At 39.4% G+C, this 25,702-nt stretch overlaps 1 protein-coding gene across 9 annotated transcripts in view; it reads right to left on the reverse strand.

Moving 5' to 3' along the window:
- Positions 1–5,992: 5,992 nt before the first annotated feature.
- The window catches only part of FCRL3 (Fc receptor like 3), a 29,555-nt gene continuing 9,845 nt past the window's right edge, over positions 5,993–25,702 (reverse strand). For 3 of the 9 annotated variants that reach the window (XM_017948143.3, XM_021925161.2, XM_017948139.3), the window contains exons 9-15: positions 24,683–24,961; positions 24,223–24,345; positions 17,360–17,387; positions 16,381–16,499; positions 16,103–16,171; positions 8,440–8,471; positions 5,993–8,353 (exon numbers count right to left, since the gene is read on the reverse strand). In XM_017948143.3, the coding sequence (XP_017803632.2) occupies positions 8,210–8,353; positions 8,440–8,471; positions 16,103–16,171; positions 16,381–16,499; positions 17,360–17,387; positions 24,223–24,345; positions 24,683–24,961 (794 nt within the window). In that variant the 3' untranslated portion in view covers positions 5,993–8,209. Of the gene's footprint in view, positions 8,354–8,439; positions 8,472–16,102; positions 16,172–16,380; positions 16,500–17,359; positions 17,388–24,222; positions 24,472–24,682; positions 24,962–25,702 lie in introns of those variants that run through there. The other 6 variants (XR_001894674.3, XM_021925163.2, XR_002516833.2 and 3 more) reach the window with 6 other exon arrangements.

The following is a 25,702-nucleotide window of genomic DNA, read 5'->3' on the forward strand; positions in this document are numbered from 1 at the left end:
ACAAGACATATGAGATTCTATTTCAAAATTTAAAAATATATATTTTTTCCTTTTTAAGAAGAAGTAAATTTTTCCTCAGTGAATGAGTTTGCTAGTTGAATTCATTTGCCTAATATTAAAAACTTCAAAGTAGATTGCATTTTTATATACATTATACTTTCTGTTGTCTAAGCTATTGATACCAAATAGAAAAGCCATAAAATTTGAAATACACTTCATACTTCAATATCTGAGTTATTTTTAAGGTTTTCAAAGCATTCTAGTGTTGTTTACATAAAGTCATGAACAATGGCTGATGTAAAATCAGTGATGTTGATAAATTGTATCAGTTGATGTTTATTGGTCATCAGTGAACTTTTTAGCTTCTTTTCTTAAGATTCATTTTTCTCAAAGCTAAAAAAATGTTCAGTGTAATATCAAGTGATACAGGCTAACAATTTCAGTTATTCCTTTGTACCTCAGAGGAAATTATAAATAAAAGTAACTCTGTCCATTTTCCTGAAACGTAAGCACAAGAGTGTGCTTTTGTTTTATTTATCTTTTCAATGGTAGTTACTCAACGTATGTCAGTCAGTTGAAGAATAGATGAGGAGTCTTTTGAGCAATGGGAGGAATGTCTTTTTTTGAGCCTACTGGTTGATGCTTTGCATCTATACATCTACTGCCAGCTTAGTGCTGATGTTTCAGTAGCTTTCAAATGGTGAGTGCTGAAGTTAAGGAATAAAACTGAGATGCTACAGGTGGGGGGAAATGATTGATCCTGTGACAGAGGAGATATCTCAGAGACCACAACTTTTGTGCAGATCTACCTGTATCTATCTATCTATCTGTCTGTTTATCTATCTATCTATCTATCTATCTATCTATCTATCTATCTATCATCTATCTATCTATCTATCTTGCTAGCTAGCTATCATATCTATCATCATCATCACCTATCCTCTTTACTATCATTAATCATTTATCACCTACATATCTATGTGTTTATTTAATCAGACTATTTAGAAGCTCACTCTCCATTAAATAGAATGATTTTTTAAAAACTTGTTAGTAGTGATGTATATTTCACAAAGAAATAGTATATATGTTGATAAACAGAGACACAAATTACTGCAGAGACACAAATATTTCTATTAACATTGACATCTCAGGAAAGCAAGCCTCTTTAAAAAGATATGAAAAAGATTCTGTACTTTGAGCAATTTTAAACAGAGTGAATAAGAATTATTTTTGCAAGTAACATTAAAATCCTGACAGAAGGGAAAAGTCATTTTGATGCAAATTGCATACAAAATGATCACTGAGGGAAGAAATAAAGGATCAATGAACAATGCAAAACCAAGACAATGAAAGAAGAGAACCTGCATCGTGTTTATTGGGAAGGGTTAGAGGTCCATAACAGAACAATCTTGAATATCATTTATACATGCTTAAGCCAGTTGTTTAGTAAACTGCATAACATTCTTCTTCCATAAAATTGTTTGGTCCTTTTGAATTCTAGTATCATCCTTGTAACTAGAAGGCAATGTAGTTTGGCAATGTAGAGCACAGATTTCAGAGTTGGTCAAATCTGAGTTTGGATTCTGTTTTACTTTGCATTTGATAAACTATTGGATAAACTATTTAAACTCCCTGAGCCTCAGTCTCATCTTTAAATAGGTATTATAATACCGAACTCTTGGAATTTTTTGTGAGTCTGTGAGTCATGCACTATATTCACAGCACTTATGTATATAAAAACTCAATATAGTGCATGACTCATAGTGTGTGCTCAACTTTGGTAGATTTAGGGCTTGGCTTTATCCATTCAGAGAAAAATTACCAGATTGTGTGGAGTAAAATTCATGATAGACTAATTTATAGAAAGAACGATTCTTTTTCTTTTCTTTCTTTCTTTCTTCTTTTTTTTTTTAGATGGAGTTTTGCTGTTGTTGCCCAGGCTGGAGTGCAATGGCAAGATCTTGACTCACTACAAACTCTGCTGCCCGGATTCGAGCAATTCTCCTGCCTCAGCCTCCTGAGTAGCTGGGATTACAGGTGCCCACCACCATGCCCAGCTAATTTTTGTATTATTATAGAGACAGGGTTTTGCCATATTGGCCAGGCTGGTCTTGAACTCCTGACCTCAGGTGATCTGCCCACCTCGGCCTCCCAAAGTTCGGGGATTACAGACGTGAGACACTGTGCCCAGCCAAAAGAACTATTCTTTTCAAGTATAATTGAGAATTTTTTCCCAATGAACAGAGGAGTTGTGTTGGCAACTCTGAACACCCTCTTCTCAGTCAAGGGTCTTGGAAAAAATAGAGTGTCTTGGGAATATTGCTTGAATAACAGAATAGCCCTGATTATATGTTTATTTCCCTTTGAAACCTTATTAACGTTTATTTCAGGTTCAGGGATACATGCACAAGTCTGCTATACAGGTAAATCGCATGTCTTAGGGGTTTGGCATACAGATTATCTTGTTACTCAGGTGATAAGCATAGTACCCAACAGGTTCTTTTTCGATCCTCAGCCTCCTCCCAACCTCCACCCTCAAGTGGGTCCTGGTGCCTGTTGTTCCCTTCTTTGTGTCCGTATGTACTCAAAATTTAGCCCCCACTTAAAAGTGAGAACAGGTGATATTTGGTTTTCTCTTCCTGTGCTTGTTTACTAAGGATAATGACCTCCAGCTCCATCTATGTTGCTACAAAGGACATGATCTCATTCTTTTTTATGGGTGCATAGTATTCCATTATTATATGTACCACATTTTAATTTTTACCCATTCTACTGTTGATGGGCATTTAGGTTGATCCCATGTCTTGTTATTGTGTATAGTGCTGCAGTGAACATACATGTGCATGTGTCTTTCTGGTGGAATGACTTACATTCTTTTGGGTATATACCCAGTAAGGGGCTTGCTTGTTCAAATGGTAATTCTGTTTTAAGTTCTTTGAGAAATTACCAAACTGCTTTCCACAATGGCTGAACTAATTTACATTTCCACCAGCGGTGTATAAGCATTTTCTTTTCTCCACAGCCTCACCAGCATCTGTTAGTTTTTGACTTTTTAATAATAACTGTTCTGCCTAGGGTGAGATGGTATCTCATGGTGGTTTTGATTTGCATTTCTTTAATGATTAGTGATGTCTAACACTTTTATATGCTCATTGGCCGTGTGTATGTCTTCTTTTTAAAAGAACCAGGATATTTTTCTAACTTAGTTCAAGTTTTCCCTTATTTCTTATATTTGGATTTTATTATGTATTTTTTATTATCTGTATGTCAACTTCTAGAAATGTAATGGTCTTTATTATTGTTGTAAATATTATCTCCTTTTTAAAAACAATTGAATTTCCTACAACTTAAAACTGGCATGTATGGATATAATTAATTTTTATTAATTTATCAACACTTTACCCTTTTTGTTTGACTTTTTTGGACTTTCTGGTTATATAACTATATAGTGATAATAGTCTCTATATTATGGATGTACCATAATTTATTTAACCAATTTTCTGCTGATGTAATTTCTTCAGAACCACCCTGTTCTTTATTATCAACAATCTCGTGTAGAATTCAAGGGCTAAAGGTATACACATTCAAAAATGTTGTTGCTGATTGCCGAAAAAGACTTAGTAATTACTCTGCCACCTGCAGAGTGAGGAATTGTCTGTTTCCCAAAACTTTTGTCAACATAGCACTATAAGAAATCAAAGTCTGAATAAAAAATAATAAATACTGTTCATTATCAACCAGAAATAACCACTTTCCACAGTTCTATGAGTATCTAAATCTATATTTGTAGCCACATCTATATATTTATTCAAATCCCTTTTGATTTTTTTACAATAATGGATCAATTTATAGAAACTATTCCAGAACACACCTGTAAAAAATTATGTGATGCAAAACTATTGATAGTTTTGCTTTCAAACTCAAATCTCATCTTGAATTGTAATCCCCATAATTCCCTTGTGTCAAGGGAGGGACCTGTTGGGAGGTGACTGGATTATGGGGGCAGTTCCCCCATGCTGTTCTCATGATAGTGAGTGAGTTCTCACAAGATTTGATGGTTTTATAAGGCAGTCTTCCCTGTTCTTGCTAACTTGCTGTTTCCTTCTGCCAATGTGAAGAAGGTCTTTGCTTTTCTTACACCTTCTTCCATGATTGTAAGTTTCCTGAGGCCTTCCCAGTCATGTGGAGCTGTGAATCAAGTAAACCTCTTTTTTAAATAAATTACCCAGTCTTGGGTATGTCTTTATAGCAGTGTGAAAATGGACTAATATATTAAGTTGGTACCAGGAGTGGGGCACTGCTATAAAAATACCCAAAAATGTGGAAGCGACTTTGAAACTGGGTAATGGGCAGAGATTGGAACAGTTTGAAGGACTCACAAGAAGACAAGAAGATGTGAGAAAGTTTGGAATTTTCTAGAGGCTTGTTGAATGATTTTGACGAAAATGCTGTTAGTGATGTGGTCGATGAAGTCCAGGCTGAGGTGTCTGAGATGCAGATGAGGAACTTATTGGGTACTGGAGTAAAGGTCACTCTTTCTCCACTTTAGCAAAAAGACTAGTGGCATTTTGCCCCTGCCCTACAGATCTTGGGAACTTTAAACTTGAGAGAGATGATTTAGGGTATGTGCTGGAAGAAATCTGTAAGAAGCAAAGTGTTCAACAGGTGACAGAGCATAAAAGTTTGGAAAATTTGCCTTCTGACCATATGATAAAAAAGAAAAACTTACTGTTCTGGTGAGAAATTCAAGTCAGAGGCAGAAATTTGCATAAATAATGAGGATCCAAATGTTAATTTCCAAGACAATGGGGAAAATGTCTCCAGGGCTGTCAGAGGTCTTCAGAGAAGCCCCTCTCATCACAGGCTGGTAGGCCTATGACGAAAATGTGGTTTCACAGGCCAGACCCAGGGCCTTGCTGCTTTGTGCAGTCTCAGAACTTGGTGTCCTGCATCCCAGCTATGGCTAAAGGGGCCAACATACACTTTAGGCCATTGCTTCAAAGGGTGAAAGCTCCAACCCTTAGTGGCTTCCATGTGGTCTTGGGCCTGCAGGTACACAGAACTTAAGAACTGAGATTTGGGAATCCCTGCCTAGATTTCGGAGGATGTATGGAAACTCCTGGATGTCCAGGCAGATGTCTGCTGCAGGGATGAAGTACTCATGGAGAAGCTCTGCTAGTGTGCAGTGCAGAAAGGAAATGTGGGGTTGGAGCCCCCACACAGAATCCCTACTGGGGCACTGCCTAGTAGAGCTGTGAGAAGAGCCCAGCATCCTCTAGACCCCAGAATTGTAGGTCCACTGACAGCTTGCGTTGTGCACCTGGAAAAGCTGCAGACACTCAATGACAACCATGAAAGCAGCTAGGGTGGGGGCTGTACCCTGCAAAGTCACAGGAAAAGAGCTGCCCAAGGCCATGGAAGCCCACTCTTTGCATCAGTGTGCCCTGGATATGTGACATGGAGTCAAAGGAGATTATGTTGGAGCTTTAAGATGTAATGACTGTCCCATTGAACTTTGGACCTGCATGGGACCTGTAGCCCCTTTGTTTTGGCCAATTTCTCCCATTTAAAATTGAAGCATTTATCCAATGCCTGTACCCCCATTGTATCTTGGAAGTAACTGATTGCTTTTAATTTCACAGGCTCCTAGTTGGAAGGGACTTGCCCTGTCTCTGATGAGACTTTGGACTTGGCTTTTTGTGTTAAGGCTGGAATGAGTTAAGACTTTAAGGGACTATGGGGAAGGCATGATTGTATTTTGAAATGTGAAAACATGGTATTTGGAAGAGGTCAGGGGCAGAATGATATGGTTTCACTCTGTGTCCCCACCCAAATCTGATCTTGATAAAATTAAAATAACCTTTTTAATATACTTTAGTGACAAAACCTAAGCTTCTCATGTGGCTTTGTCTTTGGTAATCTATGAGTGAGAATAGGCTCTGATGTAAAGATATACTAAAAGGGTAAGTGTGAGAAAGACACTGGAAACTGGTACTTTTTCCAATGGTCTTTTATTTTCAAAGACTCCATTAAAATTACTGTTTTTTAGATTTCTGGGTTATGGGGTTTTAGTTGTGAATTCAAAGGGAAAAGTCAAGTAGAGCAATGCATGAGAATAATTCATTTTACAGGGCAATCAGAATTTGCACTTTTGTTATATCTGAAATGTACAGTTAGGACTCACTCCTCTTTCCACTCACATACTCTGATTTGAACAGGGTTAAGTGTTACAAAGACATGGAAAATCTTGAACTTTGTCCTTTCCTGGGTTCAGAATCTAGGAGATGGATAAACAATGATAAAAGATGAGAGGTCCCTTAGAGAAAGTTCACTATAAGGCACAAAGGGACCTGGCAAGGTAATTCCAAATCAGCAGCAAGGTGTGAGAGGAGGAGAGCCTCCATGTACAGTCTGGTGGTTAGTACACAAACCTGTTTATATATTTTTACCATAGAGAAAAAAACAGCAGAGTGTATCACATAGAAGGCAGAGACATTTGCCTCCTCCCTCTTCAAGGGAACTTAAAATTTTAATGCCAATATGAACATGAACTGGCAGAGATCAGCATCTCAGTATAGGCAGGACATCGTGCCCTGCTCTCAAAGGCCAGGATAAGGGTAAGAGAGGCCAGTGGGAGCAGTGTGGATTGATCGTCACATTTTTTGAGGCCAGCAGCTGTGGCTTAGCTGGCTTTGCTGGTAGTAATGGAGGACAAAAGTGCCTTCTGGTGAAACTCAGCTTCTATAGTGATGGAATCCAAGCGTAGCAGAGTTTATGGTGACCCTGTAGTGTATCTCCAGAAATGGTGATTGGTTGAATGCTTGTAAGACATTCCTTTGGGACTCCAAGGAATACTGATTAGAGAAAGATGTGGTGCTTTGAAAGGACTTGGTGTTCCTACATGAACCAAGTGAAGGCTTAGAATTAACAACATTCAGAGATTAATGTTAATATAATCTCAGTTGTCCCTAGGACTTGAGGTGTTCAGATATATTTGGAAACATCAGGATTTCAGAATGGAGGTGAAGTCACTAAAAATTGTTGGTACATTTTCATTTTTGTCACATTAAAAATTCAAGACACTGTGGAAAGAGTTTTTGATAGTAATAGCTAGGAAAACATTAAAACATATTTTACACAAGTAAATACTAAACAGCAATAAAAACAAATGAACTATAGCAACATGCAACAATATGGATGAATCTTAGAAATAGAACATGAAGAGAAAATACCAAAAATATTTTCTACAACAATATGGTCTTTAACCTATAGCTAAAACTAATATAAAAACATATTAAGGAAAACATATAGTTACATTAATATGATAGAATTAGGAAAGCATGGGAATAATGAACATGAGATTTAGAATGGTTTTTTAGCAGATGGAGTGAGGTAGAGGCAGAGAATGGGAGAAACCACATAGATATAGTAGGTTATTGTCTCAGGGTTAATGGGTACTTATAAGAATAAAACTGACTGACTAGAAATCTATCATGTATGGAAAATGATGAGACTATGTCATGAAGCAAAAATTACAATTAATGTGATTTTTTACACATAAGGTCTTTGTAGTAGGGATAGAGGTCACATATTAAACTAGCAGAGCCTTTAATGAAATGCTGAGGTTATTTTTCATCATAACTAAGGGTAATTTGGTTGGGAATGTCACCCTGTAAGTACAAAAATACACTTCAGATAGAGTCACCTTAAAATCTTGTTCTATAACTTCTTATGGCTGTTCCCAATATGGTAGCAAGGATACAGCATATATACCAAAACATCAGCAATGCCACTACCAGCCACACACACAAAAAAGGAAACAATATTTGGAGCTAATTGTTTGTACAGAGAGCACATTAACAGCTTTCAATCACATTTGGATCAAACGGTCATGATTGTGCCTTTGTAACCCTGGCCAGACCATTTCTCTCTCCTCTATTCAACAGCCCTAGGAGCTGAGGGCCTTCCTGCCTTGCCATGTGTCTCCACTGTGAAAATAACACAGTGCTTGCTCAGAGGCTGCCCATTCTTTTCCTAGGGAACACACAGACTCAGGCACAGAGGAGATTTGCAGATCTTTTGTGCAGCCTCACATCCCCTGCAGCCCAGCCTCATAGGAGGCAGTCTGGAGAGATGGATGATGTGTGGTTGGAGAGAACAGAAAAAAAATGGTGCAGGCTGTTTCCTGTGGGCCACTCTGGGTAAGGGGCTAGTGGTCTGAGGCCAGTAATACACGTGGCATATTCTCATAATTTTCTTCATCATCTTCATGGGCCCTGCCTCTGCTGCGAGCCTCCCCTGCAGAGTCATCTGGGTATTTCTTCTTCAGTTCTGAATAGAGGACTGTGAGTTCCTGGTGGAAAAAAACCACAAAAGGTAAGTACCTAAATACAGGAGAGGAAGGCCAGAGAGGGAAGAAAGCCAAGAAATGTGACTCACCTTATGCTCTTGATGCATCGTTGGACAATTAGCTGTTGGGTAGGAGTAGCAAAGAAAAGTATTAAACTGTGGGCAGTATAATCCAACTTACAACCTACGCACACTGCATTCCAAGCCAATCTTCTGGATTTGCTTGATCTCTTGACTATTTCCTCTGTTGGATTCTTCCAAACCCACATAGAAAAAGTACTCTCCCAAGCACAAACACTAACAAAGACTTTCCTCTGCCCACCAAATACCCAGAACTACTTTCATGACAGTTTCCTTCTTGCTCCTCTGCTCATTCTAACCCCAGAGGGGCAACCACCCCCAATCCACTGCAGACTTCTAGGGCTGTATTGATCCTCTGGGAGAAGGAGGCAGATATGAGTCACTTCACTTTGCACAGGGAAATTGGAAGAGGCCAGAGAGGAGATTGGCATTCTAAGGCCACATGGCAATTTCCCAGGAAGCCAAAGAGTTGCACTGGAACATTGAGAAAATTTAGTGTGTGTGTGTTTTCTACCTTTCCAAGGGGTTCTTTGTATCTCTTTTATTTATTTGTGCAGTCAATAAGCATTCATTAAGCAATGGCCTTCTATTAGGCATTAGGTAAGGTATAAGGAGATAGAAATGCAGAAACTCCTGAACAACATGAGGCTTCCTTCCTCACCAAAATACAAAATTTAGCTGGGCGTGGTGATGCCGCCCTGTAATCTCAATGTGAGATTACTTAGGGAGGCTAAGGCAAGGAGATATATGAACCCAGGAGGCAGAGGTTGAAATGAGCAGGGTCACTGCCTTCAACAGCCTAGGCATTTGACAGAGTGAGATCCTATCTCAAAAAAGAAGAAATAAAATAAGAGTGACAAAGTGCAGAGGCCAGGAGCTTGGCTCAGTCTCTCAACTCCAGCTCCACACGGTGGTGGTACATTTCAAGCTGAGGTGCCGGGTTTGTCTCTGGGAATTGCAGGACATGCAGTGCTGATCAGCTACTGCAGCCGACCAGCGAGAGCTGAAGCAGAAGGGCATGCTCACACAGAGGCGCAAGGGAAGGAATCTGCACCTACAGCCTAGGGGCTAATTTGGCACAGGAGGCTCAGGGTGGCTCCCACCCCATGCTTTGAGCAGGCAGGCTGGGGTCTGTCCACCTGGCTGGGAGGGATTCCCACCCGGGGCCTCCTGTTGCTAGCACAAGCAGTGCAGTCTGGCCAGGCGGCAGGAGGCTGGGAGGGAAGCCATGCATGCTGGGAACTGGTAGATGGCTCAGCTGGGCTCTCCCAGCTAGGTGGGCTCACATGCATCAGCTACTATGCAGGCTCCACCTCTAGGGACGGGCACAGCACAGCAGCAACAACAACAAAGCAACGGCGAGAGCCTCTACAGATGCAGCTTGACTCTGTCAGCAGCTTTAGAGAGAGCAGTGGGATCTCCCAACCACGGAGGCTATGGTCTGAAATGGGACGTTTGCACTGCTCAGTGGGTCCCCTGACCCCTGGTGGCTAACTGGAGGGCCATCCCCACAGGGGCAGTCTGACACCCCTCCACAGGGTGGAGTACCCCTGAGGCTTCCAAAGCAAAAAGAATCAGGCAGTGCACTAGCTGTTCAGAAATGTTCTATCTTCTGCAGCCTCTGCTGCTGATACCCAGGCAGACCACCGGGGTGGACCCAGCTCAAGCAATCTCCAACAGACCTACAGCTGAGGGTCTGTTGTTAGAAGGAAAACTATCAAACAGGAGACCTACCTCAAGAAAAAACCCCATCAGTACATCACTGTGTCAAGACCAAGGCAGATAAAATACGAGGCCTAGGGAAGCAGGGGTGAACAGCTGGAAATTCCTGCACAAAAGTAGGCATCTCCCAGCCGAGGGTGAAACTCCGCCATGGCTCTTGGATCAAAGCTGGGCCAGGAGAATGACTTTGGCGAGGGTGAAAGAGGCTGATCCATCAAATTTCATAAGAGCTAAGGAGAATTTGGTACCCATGCAAAGAAACTAAAAATCTTGAAAAAAGTGGAAGAATTGACGGCTAGAGTAGTCATGCAGAGGAAAGGTCATAGCAGAAATGAAAGAGATGAAAACTCCTTGACATGAAATCACGTGACAAATCACAGAAACTTCCATTATAGGCTGAATCAACTGGAAGAAAGAGTATGTGATTGAGAGGGATCAAGTAGATAAATGACAAAGAAAAGAAAAGTAGGCTGAAAGCACGAAACTGGGATGCATATACAAAAAGTGAAATCTCAAATGATTGATTTTCCTAGAAATTGAGGGGAAAATGGAACCAAAGTTGGAAAACACTCTTCAGGATATCATCCGGGAGAACTTACAACCAGTAGAACGGAGCCAAACATTCAAATCAGGAGGGAAATACAGAAGCGCTCCTAAAGATACTCCTGAGGCGTTTTCAGACACATAATTACCGGATTGCAAGAGAGTTGAAATGGAAAATCTGGGGCAGCCAAGAGAAAGGTCAGATTCACCACAAAGGGAGGCCATCTGTGGAGCTCTAGCAGATCTCTCGGCGGGAAAACTCTCCAAGCCAAGAAGAGAGTGGGGGCCAATATTCAACATTCTTAAAGAAAAATTTCCAACTCAAATTTCATATCCAATGACTTGCTGGGTTTCATAAGTGAGGAGAAATAAATCCTTTACAGATAAGAAAGCAAATGCTTAGAGATTTTGTCTCACCACAGGCCTGCCCTTACAGAGACCCTGAAGGAAGCACTCCAACATGGAAAGGGCATGGGGTACCAGCCATTCCAAAACATGCAAAATCTGCAGAGACCATGTCAGGCTAGGAAGAAACCCCATCACAGCCTGGCAGGCAAAATAACCGGATTAATATCATAATGGGGATCAAGTTCACACAATCTTAACCTTCAATGTAAATGTTCGTCTCCAATGAAAGGCCTGAACCCAGCAAACTGGATAAAAGGAGTCAGACCCATCAGTCACCTGCTGTATTCAGGAGACCATCTCACCGCATGAAGAGAACATACATAGGCTCAAAATAAAGGGATGGAGGAAGTTACCAAACAAATGGAGAATAAAAAAAAGCAGGGTTGAAATGCAAAGATCTCTGATAAAACAGACTTTAAACCATCAAAAGATCAAAGAGACAAGAGGCGAAATACATAATGGTCAAGGGATCACATTCGCTTGGGAAGAGCTAACTATCCTAAATATATACCGGCGGGGCACTTTGATTCATAGAAGCGAGTCCTTGAAATTTACAAAGAGACTTCGAACTCCCCACTTTACAATACAGCGGGGCTTTCAACACTCAACCAACATTGACAGATCAACAAGACAGAAAGTTAACAAAGGATATCCAGGTGGGCGCTCATACGCAGCGAAGCGACCTAATGAACATGTCGCAGAACTCTCACCTACAAATCAACAGAATATACATTCTTCTCCGGCGCAATAGTACTTACCGAAATTGACCATGTAATTGGAAGTAGAAGCACTCTACAGCAAATGTACAAGAACAGAAATTCTGCTCAGGCATGCCTCAGACTACAGTGCAATCAGAGCTGAACTGGGACTAAGAAACTCAATCAAAACAGCTCAACTACATGGAAACTAGGGCAGCCTATGGACAGCTACTGGGTACATATGAGGCAGAAATAAAATTCTTTGAAACCAATGAGAACAAAGATACAACATGCAAGAATCTCTGGGACACATTTAGAAAAAACAGTGTGTGGGGGAAATTTATAGCACTAAATACCCACAAGAGAGAGAAGCAGGAAAGATCAAAATTGAAAGCACTCAGCATAATTAAGAACTAGAAGCAAAGAACGACACATTCCAAAGCTAGCAGAAGGCAAAATATGGCAGATCAGAGGCAGGCTAGAGAAGGAGATAGAGACACAAAAACCCTCCAAAATATTTGAGATGGGAGTTGGTTTTTAGAAAGGTCAACAAATTGGCAGACACTAGCAAGACTAATGAAGAAAAAGAAGAGAGGAATCAATCGACACAATTAAAAATGATAAAGGGGATAATACTTACTGATGACCCCACAAATACAAACTACCATCAGAGAATACTATAAGCACCTCTCATGACCAAGCGGAAAACCTAGAAGAAATGGATATTCCTGGACGCATGTTTGGACTATTGGGGAAGAAGTTCAGATCCTAGATAGACCGTGTGGGAAACCTGTAGGGGTGGAGCAGCCGTGTAGCCTGCAAGCCAAAGAAAGGAGTGGGACCAGGGTGGATTCAAGCTGGAATTCTACAGAGGTATAAGGAGGAGTTGGTACCATTCCTTCTGGAAACTATTTATTCAATCAATAGAAGGGGGTCTCATCTTTTTGTGAGATACATAAACATTAATCCTGATACAAAAGCCTGGCGAGCACATAAAAAAGAAGGTACTGGGCCAAATATTCCTGAAATGAACATGGTGCAAAAATCTCAATAAATGTCACGGCAGGCGGTTCAGCAGCACGTCAAAAGAAACACTCTTACTTGATCAGGTGGGAGGCTGTAAATACAAGGATGCAAAGGCTGGTTCAACATTCATAAAATCAATAAACATAATCAGCACCTCAGCAGACAAGAGACGAGAACCACGCTGATTTATCTCAATAGATGCCCAGAAGGAAGCTTTTGACAAAAGAACAACAGCCCTTCATTGCTGGCAATGAATTGGGTATTTGGTGGGCATTACCTCAAAATAATAAGAGCTATTTATGACGAAACCCGTATGCTGAATGGGCAAGCTTTAGCAATTCCTGAAAGCCCAGCTTGAGGCGGGGTTGCCCTCTCTCTTTCCACTCATCCAACACCGAGTGTTTGGAGTTTCTAAACAGGCAATTAAGGCAGAGAAAAGAAATCCAAGAGGGTATTCAGTTGGGAAAGAGAAGTCAAATTGTCCCTGTTTGCATAGAGATGGCATGATTGTGTATATTTAAGAAAACCCCGTAGTCTCGGCCCAGAATATATGGCTGATGGCCAGCTTTAGCAGATATAGGATACAAATTAATGTGCAAAAGAATGCAGGCATTTCTTATACATAATAACCAGACTAAACAAGCCAGAATGTTGGACGGGCTTTTAATTCCATTTGGCTGAGAGAGAATCCAAATACTAGAGATCGCTTACAAAGGGATGTAAAGAGACCTCCTTCAAAGGGAGAACTGCAAACCACCTCTACTGAAATAAAGGGGACACAACAGTGGAAGGAGCATGCCTTGGGATGGGAAGAATCAATATGAAAAGTAATGCATACTGCAGGGCGTTATAGATTCAATGAAATACATCGGCTGTGGGTTTCTTTGGGTGGAGAAAAACTGCTTTCCAAGGTTCATGAGTTAAAAGGAAACCCGCATCTCAAGACAATCCCTAGTCCGAGGCCAAGCTGGGAGAAAAATACATGCCAGCTTCAAACTATACTACAAGGGCTACAGTAACCAAAACAAGCAGTGCATGGTACCAAAACAGAGATATAGACAATGGAACAGAACAGAGTCCTCAGAAATAATACCACATCTACAGCCATCTGATCTTTACGACAAACCTAGAAAAACTTACAAAGAAATGGGAAAGATTCCCTGTTTAGCTATAAAATGGTGCTGGGAAATTATTTATACATAGAAAGCTGAAACTAGGTCTTTCCTTGCCATATGCAATTAATTCAAGATGGATTGAGAGACTTAAAATGTTAGACCCTAATACCATAAAAATCCTAGAGGAAAACCACAGTGGTACAAATTTACCAGGACATAGGCATGGAGGGCTTTATTGTCTAAAACACCCATAAAAGCTGCTTGACGTAAAAAGCTGAGTACATGCATTGGGGATCTGTTAAACTAAGAGCTTCTGCACAGCAAAGAAACTACCCATCAGAGTGAACAGGCAGCCTACAGAATGGGAGAAAATTTTTGTCCACTCATCTGACAAGGGGCAATATCCAGAGCCTACGAGCAACAAATTTACAAGAAGAAAAAACAAACAACTGTCAAAGTAGGCGAGATATGAATGTGGGCATTATAAAGAGGCATTATACAACCAGCAGGCACTGAAAAAATGCTCATGTCGCAGCCCATCAAGGAAATACAAATCAAAACTACAATGAGATAGCATCTCTGCACCCAATTGATAAGCGATCATTAAAAGTCAGAAACAACAGGTGCTGCTGGAGAGGATGTGGAAAGAACACTTTTATGTTGGTGCAAGCCTTCGTTTCAACATTATGGAAAGTGGCGTTTCTCCAAAAGGATCTAGAACTAAGATGCCGCCCAGGCCAATATCCATTGCAGGATTCTTGCAAGGATTATAAATTATGCTGCTATAAAGACACATGCATGGCACAGCCTGTAGTATTACAATAGCAAAGACTTGGGAGGTCCCAGCTTAAGTATATACATCAGTGACATGAATTAGATTAAGAAAATGTGGCATACACCATGGAATGCTATGCAGCCATAAAGGATGAGTTTGTTTTTTTCTTTTAAAGGGACATGGATGCAGCTGGAAACCATCGATGCTATAGCTATCACAGAACAGAAAACCAAGCTTACCGCATGTTTCACTCATAGGTGAGGGCGAACGTGGGGTCACTTGGACTCAGGAAGGGGAACATGCACGGGGCCTATCACAGGAGGGGAGGGGAGGTTACGTGGGAGGAGTTATACCTGGTGCTAAATAGCCAGTTGATGGGTGCAGCAGACCAACATGGCACAAAGTATACATATGTAACAAACCTGCATGTTATGCTGTACCTAACTTAAAGTATAGCCAAGCCAAATTTTTAAAAAAGAGCAAGCAATAAATAAATAAAATAAAAATAAAATAAATAAGCAAATAAATAAAATGACAAGAAACTCGTTTAAGCGTGATCAAGAGGAGAATACTCTGTTTGGAAGGGAGAAATGGTTTGAGAGAGAATATCTAAATGCAGCAATTATAGGGCACCCAAGATAGAAATACATATTGAACTATTTTGTTGCCATAAAGAATAAATGGCTCCTCCCAGATTAGCATATAGAAAGGGTAGTTGGCATCAGTGTGAGTTTCACTGTGTTACCTGAGCTATGTCTTGAAATATGAGTAGGGATCACCAAGTAGACTAGAGGCAAGGACATTTCAGGACCAGTAAGAAACATGAGCACCAAGCATAAAGATGCCAAGAGTTCAGTATGGCTAGAGGAAGAACATTAGGCAAAGCTTGCAAGAGGAGCCAGTGTGTGGAAGGCAAAGATCATGCTTTGGAATGGGTGTCAGTGAGGGCAGTTAATCTAGGCACTGTTGTGAACAATAGAGCACCTCAAAGGGATCATGCTGGAAGTAGATTGTGGGAAGGCTGGAGGAGAACAGTAGTAGAAATAAAGAGACCAGTTAAAAGAATGACAATTGTCTACACATTTGATTATTCACTCATTAATTCAAACAGTATTTTAGGGGGCCTGCAGTTTCCAAGAGTTGGGCTAAATGCTGTGAATACATTAGTGAAAAAGTCACAGTGTCTGTCCTCAAAGAATTTATGGGATCACGGTGGCAGTGTGTAAAGGTAAGAAGAAATGGATAGATTCTACAACTGACAATATGGGAGACAAGTAATGCCTTGCATGTTGGACTTGTATTTGAAATAACTCTGATCAAAGGCCCCTTACCGGTTTCAATAAAACACTGCCACCTCACCTCTATTTGCCTGAAAGGCATCTCACCTGAATTTTCTTTTGTGTGTTGGATGCTCCAGATGTGGGAATAAATCAGGTTGCTATCTCCAGGATTTACTGTGAGAGAAGGTATCATAGTTGGTTGCAGTCAAGAGCTCATATTCTAGACTCTACTTCCCAATCATCAAATTATAACCACCTTCTATTTCTAGTCTAATGTTAGAAATGTCATTTTTAAATTTGTGACAGGGCCACGGGCTGTTATTCAATCTCTCTTCCCTCCCTGGCTCCTCCCTAGAGCCTTCTGCCCCCTAGGGAGTCCTCACCATTGCTGTACATTGGCTCCAGCTCCACTGGGGCTAGTGGTTTAGAGTGAGTGGGCTCTTGAAGGTCTATCCTGGAAGGCCTGGACGAGGAAGGCTCCTGGCACTCACTAGGACTGTGACTGTGACAGAGGGGGAGAGAAAATGGATAAAAAACTATCTGTGGGTTACACAGAATTTCAGGGAACTCGGTATCCAGGAAGTCTTCCAGTACAGCATGATTCAAGTAAAAATATCGTGTCTGCTTCTGTTTGGCTCTTTTGATAAAGTGTCAGAAGACGTATGGCACAAGATGAAGCCCAGGGAAGCATTACAAAACAGGACAGCCAAGGCAAGGCCAGAGGGCAAAGCAGCCTCAGCGCTTCTTTGAAAGGCAAAAACTCATATTTGACTAATTTTAAATGTTATTTTTGAAGATGTAAATGATTAAACACTGATACGCAAAGACCTCTGCATTCTTAGAGAACTTAAACCTTGTCTTTTGTAAAAGGTCCCTTTCAATTTTCCACCTCATATTACAATAATCTACCTTTCCTGCAAGATGCCACGTGAGCTCTTCAAGTAAAGTGGATTTTTTCCAATTTCATTTCCTTCTGCAGCTAATATTGCGAATTGAACATTGCCAGCATTCAATAATAATTTCCCAAATGAGTGGAGGAATGAGGAAGAAGGAAATGAATGCCCTGCAGCCCTATGAAAGGTGATGCCATTAAGACATTAGTGGTCAAGTCTCTGCTGGAACACATTTAAGGAAGTAGATAAATTAACATAGATAGCCAATAACATGTATTCTGTGTTTAAGTGGACACAGTGAATATTGTTCACAAATATAAATGAAAGTGACATTCACTTATATCTACTTTTTTATTTTGTAAGAATGTAAAAATGCTACTAGGAAATCCATTCATATTTTTAAAAAACAAGTCTTGTGCATATAAATAAATCATGAAAATGTTGGCAGCACAAGAAGCAGAGACCTCACCTAGATGTTCCAGTGGCAGAAAGTCCTCCTGCAAAACAAACAAAGGAAGGTTGGGTGGTAAGTGAGCTGTGTAGATCATGAACTCTCTGTTACAACGTTTTCTCCTAGAAATCAGATTCATTCTAGATCTAAGCTATGGCAAATCTCAAGGATTATCCAGTTCTACCCTCCTTCCTCCAGCTATGTTATGTTATAGGTGAGGAACATGGGGTCTTGAAAGGCATTTGCCTAGAATCACACTTATTCTGAATCATTTTTCAATCAGTAACAGGTGAATAGCAACTCTAAGTAGTTGTGACTGAATAGGTCACAACCTGGGTCAGGTGCTCCCCGCAAACCCACTTCTTCATCCTGACTGCAGCCCTACAAGGTGGAAACAAGGAGACTGAGGCCTAAAGGGGCCAAGGGATGCTCAAAATTGATACAGAATTCCTTCACTAATATGAATCAATGGGACTACCATGATAAACTCTACCTTCTTTTTCTCTAACTGTGACCCCTCACCCCTGCAAGTCTATTCCAGCAACACTAAACTGCAAATCGTTTGGGTATGTAATGGCTTTTCCACACCTCTTCTCTCCTTCTCTTTCACTTGGCTAACCCCAATTTATCTTTTTTCCAGAGCATGCCAACAGGCTGGATTAAGTAAACTGTCTCCATGCATATAAGACCATGTAAGATTAAAATTACTATACTGTTTTGTAATTATTTATTTCTGTTTCCCTCTCATTCTCTCTTTCTTGAAAGGATGTGCTACTTGAGGCTGTAAACATCATCTTAAATTTTTTTTGTATTTCTGATGTCATGGCCAGCAGTTAAAAATATTCAACAAAGATTTGCGAAACAACTGAACAAAGTATGTATATTGAGGACTTAAAAATAACAAACTGACAATTTTAGAAGTTAGAAGTCTATCCTTGAAGCCAAACCTAGCAGACTTAAAAATATGGCAGGTTTCTATCATCACTGAAATATTGAATCTTTCAGGCCTGCCCCAATGCAAGCCTTATCCCCGGTTCCCATCCTTGTCCTTTGCCTTTTTAAAAATCTATGGCTCTATATCAGTCTCATTGGCTTAGAGAACACAAGTCATTGCTCAAAATAAACATAGCAGCCTTGACTCTCATGAAAAATAACTGAGTAACTCCCTGTTCCTCAGGGAGTGGGCCTCCTGAGTTAAGCTAGAGGGGTATGATCAGGATCTGGTCCTGAATCTCCTCAGAGCAATCACAGTTCACATAAGTTAATAACCAGTATCTTTCCTGTGGGTGGTTAGCTCAGACCCAGAATGCATCTGGGAGTCAGTCTATCTCCTTATTTGTAAAAGAGAAAACTGAGACCTAGACAGGTAGCTATTTATTATACAAGCTAATATTCGTTAAATACATATGGGCCAGCACTGTGTTAAGCAGTTTACCTAGGTTGTGTCATAGTACCTAAAAGGTAGATACTGTTATTATTATAACCACTTCATAGATGAAGAAACTGAAGTTTAATGAGTTTAATTTGTTTGCCTAATATCAAGTTGGCAAGTTTTATTACCGGAATTTCAACATAGCCAGATTTACCATAGAGTCAATAAATCTATCATTCTTTTTAGGAGTGATTCACTCAGGCAAAAAGCAGAGTCCTTCACTTTTAGAAAAATTTAGAAGGTCTGAGCTTCTTCCTGAGAAGTCTTGCCAATGATGAGAAGGGATACTTTGCTATGAGGAGGTACAGTAAGCAAGATTTTGAGAAAAGAAGAGCACAGACCCTCTGCTTGGTGAACTATCCTAATTTCTTAGTGAGTTTGTTATTTAAAATAACACTCCCCCTAAGTCTGGGGGACAGACCACCTGGGCTCCTATTCACATGTATCATGTGAAATGATTGTCAATTTTCTCTCTTGGTGCTGTGCTGACTGAAAACCTCAACACTGAGATTCAATTGTCTTCTTTTAGTATGTTACAGATTAGAAAATGGCATCCCAGATAAACAATGAGAGAAAAAAAATAAAAGTAATTTTGGAAGTAGGAGGTATGACTAGCCTTCTATAAGTAATATAATATCACTTGAAAATAGCAATAAGTTGAAGATATACACTATAAACCCTAAAGCAATCACCAGAGTAACAAAACAAATAATTATCACTTCCAACAAGAAAACTTAACTATTCTAAATATATATGCTCCCAACATCGCAGCACCCAGATTCATTAAACAAGTTCTTCTTGATCTACAAAAATCTTGGACAGTCACACAATAATAGTGGGAGATTTCAATATCCCACTGACAGAGTTAGACAGATCATCCAGGCAGAAAACTGACAAAGAAATCCTGGACTTAAACTTGACACTTGACCAAATAGACCTAACACACATCTACAGAATATTCTATCCAGCAACTGTGGAATATACATTCTTCTCACCTGCATGTGGAACATATCCTAGGTTCAGCGACAGGCTCGGCCATAAAGCAGATATCAATACATTTTTAAAAAATCATACCGAGTACACTCCTAGACTACAGTGCAATAAAAACAAAAGTAAATATCAAGAAGATCTCTCAAAACTACACAAATACATGGAAATTAGACAACTTACTCCTGAATAACTCCTGGATGAAGATCAAAATTAATGCAGAAATAAAAAAAATTTAATTAATGAAAAAGGGAAACAACTATGCATGTCCACTATCACCACACTCATTCAAGACAGTACTAAAGTCCTAGCCAGATCAATCAGGCAAGAGAAAGAAATAAAAGGCACCCAAATAGGTAAATAAGTCAAACCATCTTTTTTCGCTGACTGCATGACTCTCTACCTTGAAAACCCTCAAGACTCTGCCAAGAGTAAAGTTTCAGGACACAAAATTAAGGTACAAAAACCAGTAGCATTTCTATACACCAACAAAGTCAGGCCGAGAGTTAAATCAATGGACAATTCCATTTTGAATAGCCACAAAGAAAATGAAATACCTAGGAATACAGCTAACAAAGGAGGTGAAAAGTCTCTGTGAGAACTACAAAAAAAAAAAAAAATGCTGAAATAAATCAAAGATAACACAAATAAATGGAAAAACATTGCATATTCATAGATTGGAAGAATTAATATTGTTAAAATGGTCATACTGCCCAAAGAAATTTACAGATTCAATGTTATTCCTATCAAATTACCAATATCATTCTTCACAGAATTAGAAAAATCTATTTTAAAATTCATATGGAGCCAAAAAAAAGCCAAAATAGCCAAAGCATTCCTAAGCAAAAACAACAAAGCTGGAGGCATCACACCCCACAACTTCAAACTATACCAGAAGCCTACACTAATCAAAATAGTATAGTACTGATACAAAAACAGACACATAGACCAACGGAAAGGAATAGAAAACTCGGAAATAAAGATTCACACCTACAACCATCTGATCTTTGCCAAGGCTAACAAAAAGAAGCAATGGGGAAATGACTCTCTATTCAACAAATGGTGCTGGGATAACTGGCTAGCCATATGCAGAAGATTGAAACTAGAACCCTACTTTTCACCATATACAAAACTTAATTCAGGATGGATCAAAGATTTAAATGTAGGACTCCAAACTACAAAATTCCTGGAAGAAAACCTAGGAAATATGCTTCTTGACATCAGCTTTGGTAAAGAATTTTTGGCTAAGTTCCCAAAGCAATTGCAACTAACACAAAAATTGACAAGTGTGACTTGACTAAACTAAAGAGCTTCTGCACAGCAAAAGAAATTATCAACAGAGTAAACAGACAACCTATAGAATGGGGAAAATATTAGGAAACTATGTATCTGACAGAAGTCTAATGTTGAGACCTGTAAGGAACTTAAACAAATCAACAAGCAAAAACCAAATAACCCCATTAAAACATAAGTGAAGGACATGAACAGACACTTCTCAAAAGAAGTCAAACTAGCGGCCAACAAACATGAAAAAATGCTCAACATCACTAATCTCCAGAGAAATGGAAATCAAAACCACCATCAGATACCATCTCACCCCAGTCAGAATGGCTAGTACTTAAAAGGCAGAAAACAATAGATGCTGGTGAGACTGAAGAGAAAGGGAATGCTTATACACTGTTGGGAATTTAAGTTAGTTTAGCCACTGTGGAAAGGAGTTTGGAGATTTCTCAAAGACCTTATAATAGAGCTACCATTCAACCTAGTAATTCCATTATTGGTATGCACCCACAATAAAATAAATCATTCTGTCAAAAAGACACATGCGGCTGGGTGGGGTAGCTCACGCCTGTAATCCCAGCACTTTGGGAGGCCGAGGTGGGCAGATCACGAGGTCAGGAGATCGAGACCATCCTGGCTAATTTTAGTCTCTACTAATAATGCAAAAAATTAACCAGGCCTGGTGGTGGGCGCCTGTAGTCCCAGCTAGGTGGGAGGCTGAGGCAGGAGAATTGCGGGAGGAGGCGGAGCTTACAGTGAGCGGAGGCGGAGCTTACAGTGAGCCGGGATCAGGCCACTGCACTCCAGCCTGGGCTACAGAGCAAGACTTCAACTCAAAAAAAAAAAAAAAAGAAAAAAAGACACATGCACTCATATGTTCATTGCCATACTACTCACAATAGCAAAGATATGGTATCAACCTAGGTGCCCACCAGTGGTAGACTGGATGATGAAAATGTGGTACATATACACCATGGAATACTACACAGCCATAAAAAATGAAATCATGTCTTTTGCAGCAACATGGATTTAACTGGAGGTCATAATCATACACCAACTAACACAAGAACAGAAAACCAAATACCACATGTTCTCACTTATAAGTGGGACTAAACATTGAGTAAACATGGACATAAACATGGGAACAACAGACACTGTGGACTACTAGATGGGGGAGATGGGGAGGAATGCCTGAGTTGAAAAACTACCTATTGGGTACTATGCTTACTATCTGGGTGGCAGGATCTGTACCCCAAATCTCAATATCATGCAATATAACCATGTAACAAATCCACACATTTACCCCTTACATCTAAAATAAAAGTTGAAAATTTTTAGAAAGTTATTGCTATTATGTTAACAAAGGAAGTAAAGCAGAATTAAAAAATCACTCAATTATTCCAAAAATAAGTCAAAGTAAAGCAAAAAAATAGATGTGACAAATAGCAAATAGCAAAATAGACATGAAACCTAATCATATCAATAATTATACTAGTGTAAATTGTCTAAACACCTCATTTTAAAGGCAGACTATAATATTAAACTAAAAAAAACCCCGCAAGAATTAGCTGCATGGTATCTATTAAAAATTAACTTTAAATATGGGGGTACAAATAGGCTAAAAGCAAAAGGGTGGGAAAAAATCGCATGCTAACACTAATTATATTAATACATTAATATTAGACAAAGACTGTTTCACAGTAAGTGATTCGACCAGGGATACAGAGGGTCATTTCATAAGGATAAAGTGGATAATTCATCAAAAACATGAAAATTCTCAACACTTATCCACCTAATAATGAGCAATTCCAAATTATGGAAGCAAAACTTGATAGAATTGCAGAAGAAATGGATAAATTCACAATTACAGTTAAAGATTTTAATTTCCCTATCTCAATAATTGATAGATCAGATAGACCAAAAAATCAGTAAGGATATAGAGGAATTGAGAAACATTATCAATCAAATTCACTTGCAGACATTCATACTGTAAGAAATGTTAAAAAAAAAAAAAATCCTTCAGGCAGAACAAAATTGATACCAGGTGAAAATATGGCTATATAAAAATGAATGAAAAATCCTGGAAGTGGTAACTAAGTGAGTATTCTTTTGATACCAAATCATAAAAAGGCATTTCTAGAAATGAAAGCTAACAACCAATATTCCTCATAAACATGGATGTAAATATCCTTTGCAAAATTTTAGCAAATCATATCAACAATCATGATCCAGTTGGGTTGACCCCAGAAATATAAGGCTGCTTCAACATTCAAAATTCACCTTATCAATAGATTAAAAAAAATCACATTATTATCTCAATAAATGTAGAAAAATCATTTTACAAAAATTTATTTGTGTAAAATCTCTCAGCAAATTAGGAATAGGAGGGACTTCCTCCACCAGATAAACAGCATTGAAAAAAACGCATGGCTAAAGTAATCTGTAATGGGGAGAGATTGAATACTTTCCCCCTAAGATCTGGAATGTGATAAGGATATTTTCTCTCACCACTTGCACTCAACATTGTACAGGAGGTTCTAATCAGTGCAATTAAGCAAGAACAAGAAGTAAAAGAAATTAAGATTGGAAAGGAAAGAGTTAAACTATCATTATTTGCAGACAACATGATCATCTATATAGTACATCTGATGAAATCTACAAAAGAGATACTGAACTAATAAGTGAGTCTAGCAAAATTTCAGGATATAAAATTAATATTAAAATTAGCTGTGTTTCTATATACTAACAACAATGGGAAACTGAATTTTTAATCTCATTTTTGGCATTCTTTATTTATTTTATCCAATTTCACTATATTCAGCTGGTATTCAAATATACCTTGGAGTTTATGGTCACCTCTACGATCATTTATTTATTTTTTGTTATGAATGAAGGACTTTCTTAGGGAGATAGAACATGAGTTAATTAATTTTCTAATTTTTAATTGGAAGCAAAACTCTGCTACCTAATATAAATCTCAAATTAAACAAGAGGTAAAAATTTTATTGAGAAGTTTATTCTATTGTTTTTGCTACAGTTGCCTACAGAGCGACAGTGAGTAGTGGAACCAAGGGCCTAGTACTTGGAAGGGAATAATTGACCTTTACAGGATGCACCAGACAACTTCAAATTATTATAGCAACAGCAAAATCACATCACAGGGTAGGACCTAGACACCCACCTGGTTTCCTCTGGGCCCTGGCGTAGTGCAGCAGAGCAGCAGCAGCAGCAGCAAGGCTGAGGATGCTGAGCACCAGCCCCGTGACTCCCGCAGTGGTAAGGCCTGTTCTGTTCCTGGAAGTTCCTGAGTGGAGGGAGCTGTACTTGAGTTCCAGTGGCACAGGTTTTGGATACAGACAAAATCATGCAGGTAGAGTGAGTATGTTCCAGTTTCTGATTCCTCCTGTAGCGTCATTTGTAATTTTCAAAACTATAGCACATGAAAGGTATTTGCCAGCATCTAAGATTAAAATGTATTTCCTTTCCCTCTCCCATATAAAATCCATACCAATCTCCAGAAGTCCCAAGCCTTGGGGTGCGTGTTCAAAACCTCCTTGCTGCTGGTAGAATTTGTACAATCTGTCAGATAACTATTTTATTTACCATAATGGTGACCTCTAGCCCAGGTACTACTAACTTACCTGTAACACTGAATGTCACCACTTCACTGCGCTGGGCCCCCAGGCCATTGTCAGCCTCACATGAGTAGTTGCCAGAATGTTCTGTAGTCAGAGAGAGGTTGAAGGATGCCCCTCCTCCAGAGTGGGCCGAGCTCTTCCCCAAGGTGTCATCTTCGTGATAAAACCAGTACAGGATCGGGAAGGAACCTCTCAGGGACTCACAGTGAAGCTCCAGCAGGTCCCCCACCACAGCCTGGGCCCCAGGAGCCCTGAGGGTGAGGATGGGACGAGACACCGGAACTGAGGGAGGAAAAATAGTTCACTGGCAGTTTTGCTTAAGTAGGTATGCAAGAGAACTTAATAAAGGAATACGCAGCATAGTTGAGTTGCAGGAACATGCACCTGGATTCTGGAGAACCTGGGCTTCAATCCTGTCTCTATTCTTTATTAGCTCTATAAGCTTGACTGTTTAAGAACTTTTTAATTTCTCTAAGTCTTAGTTTATTCCTCTGTAAAACTGAGCTAATGATACATTATATCTCAAGCTATTGTAATAAAAATCAAATTGTATGTAAAGTACTATAAAAATTGGTTATTATTGATAAAAATATAACTAAAATCAAGGTTTCTAAACATTCCTACACCTGAATCTTAGCTCTAAGACTGAAACTTCCATACCTATCTAAAGCAAGACCCATTACTCTCTACCTAATCACCTTGCTTTATTTTTCTAGAGAGCATTTAGCACTAACATCTGTCTATCTATGTATCTATGTATCTATGTATCTATGTATCTATCTATCTATCTATCATCAACATCATCTATCATCGTTTTATATGATTCCCCAATAGGATGGAGAATTATCTGTTTGTTCGTTGCTGTATTTATGGCTGTTGGAACTTTGCCTGGCATGTAAAATTTATGCTCAATAATTGGTGATTGAATGGAAAACTGAATTGAACCAAACTATCACAAAAATATCCAGATATAGCTCTAGCAACAATGATTTCCATTTTAATGAACAATTAAAGAAACGGCAT

This window comes from Papio anubis, chromosome 1 (assembly GCF_008728515.1).
Source record: "Papio anubis isolate 15944 chromosome 1, Panubis1.0, whole genome shotgun sequence".
Lineage (NCBI taxonomy): Eukaryota > Metazoa > Chordata > Mammalia > Primates > Cercopithecidae > Papio > Papio anubis.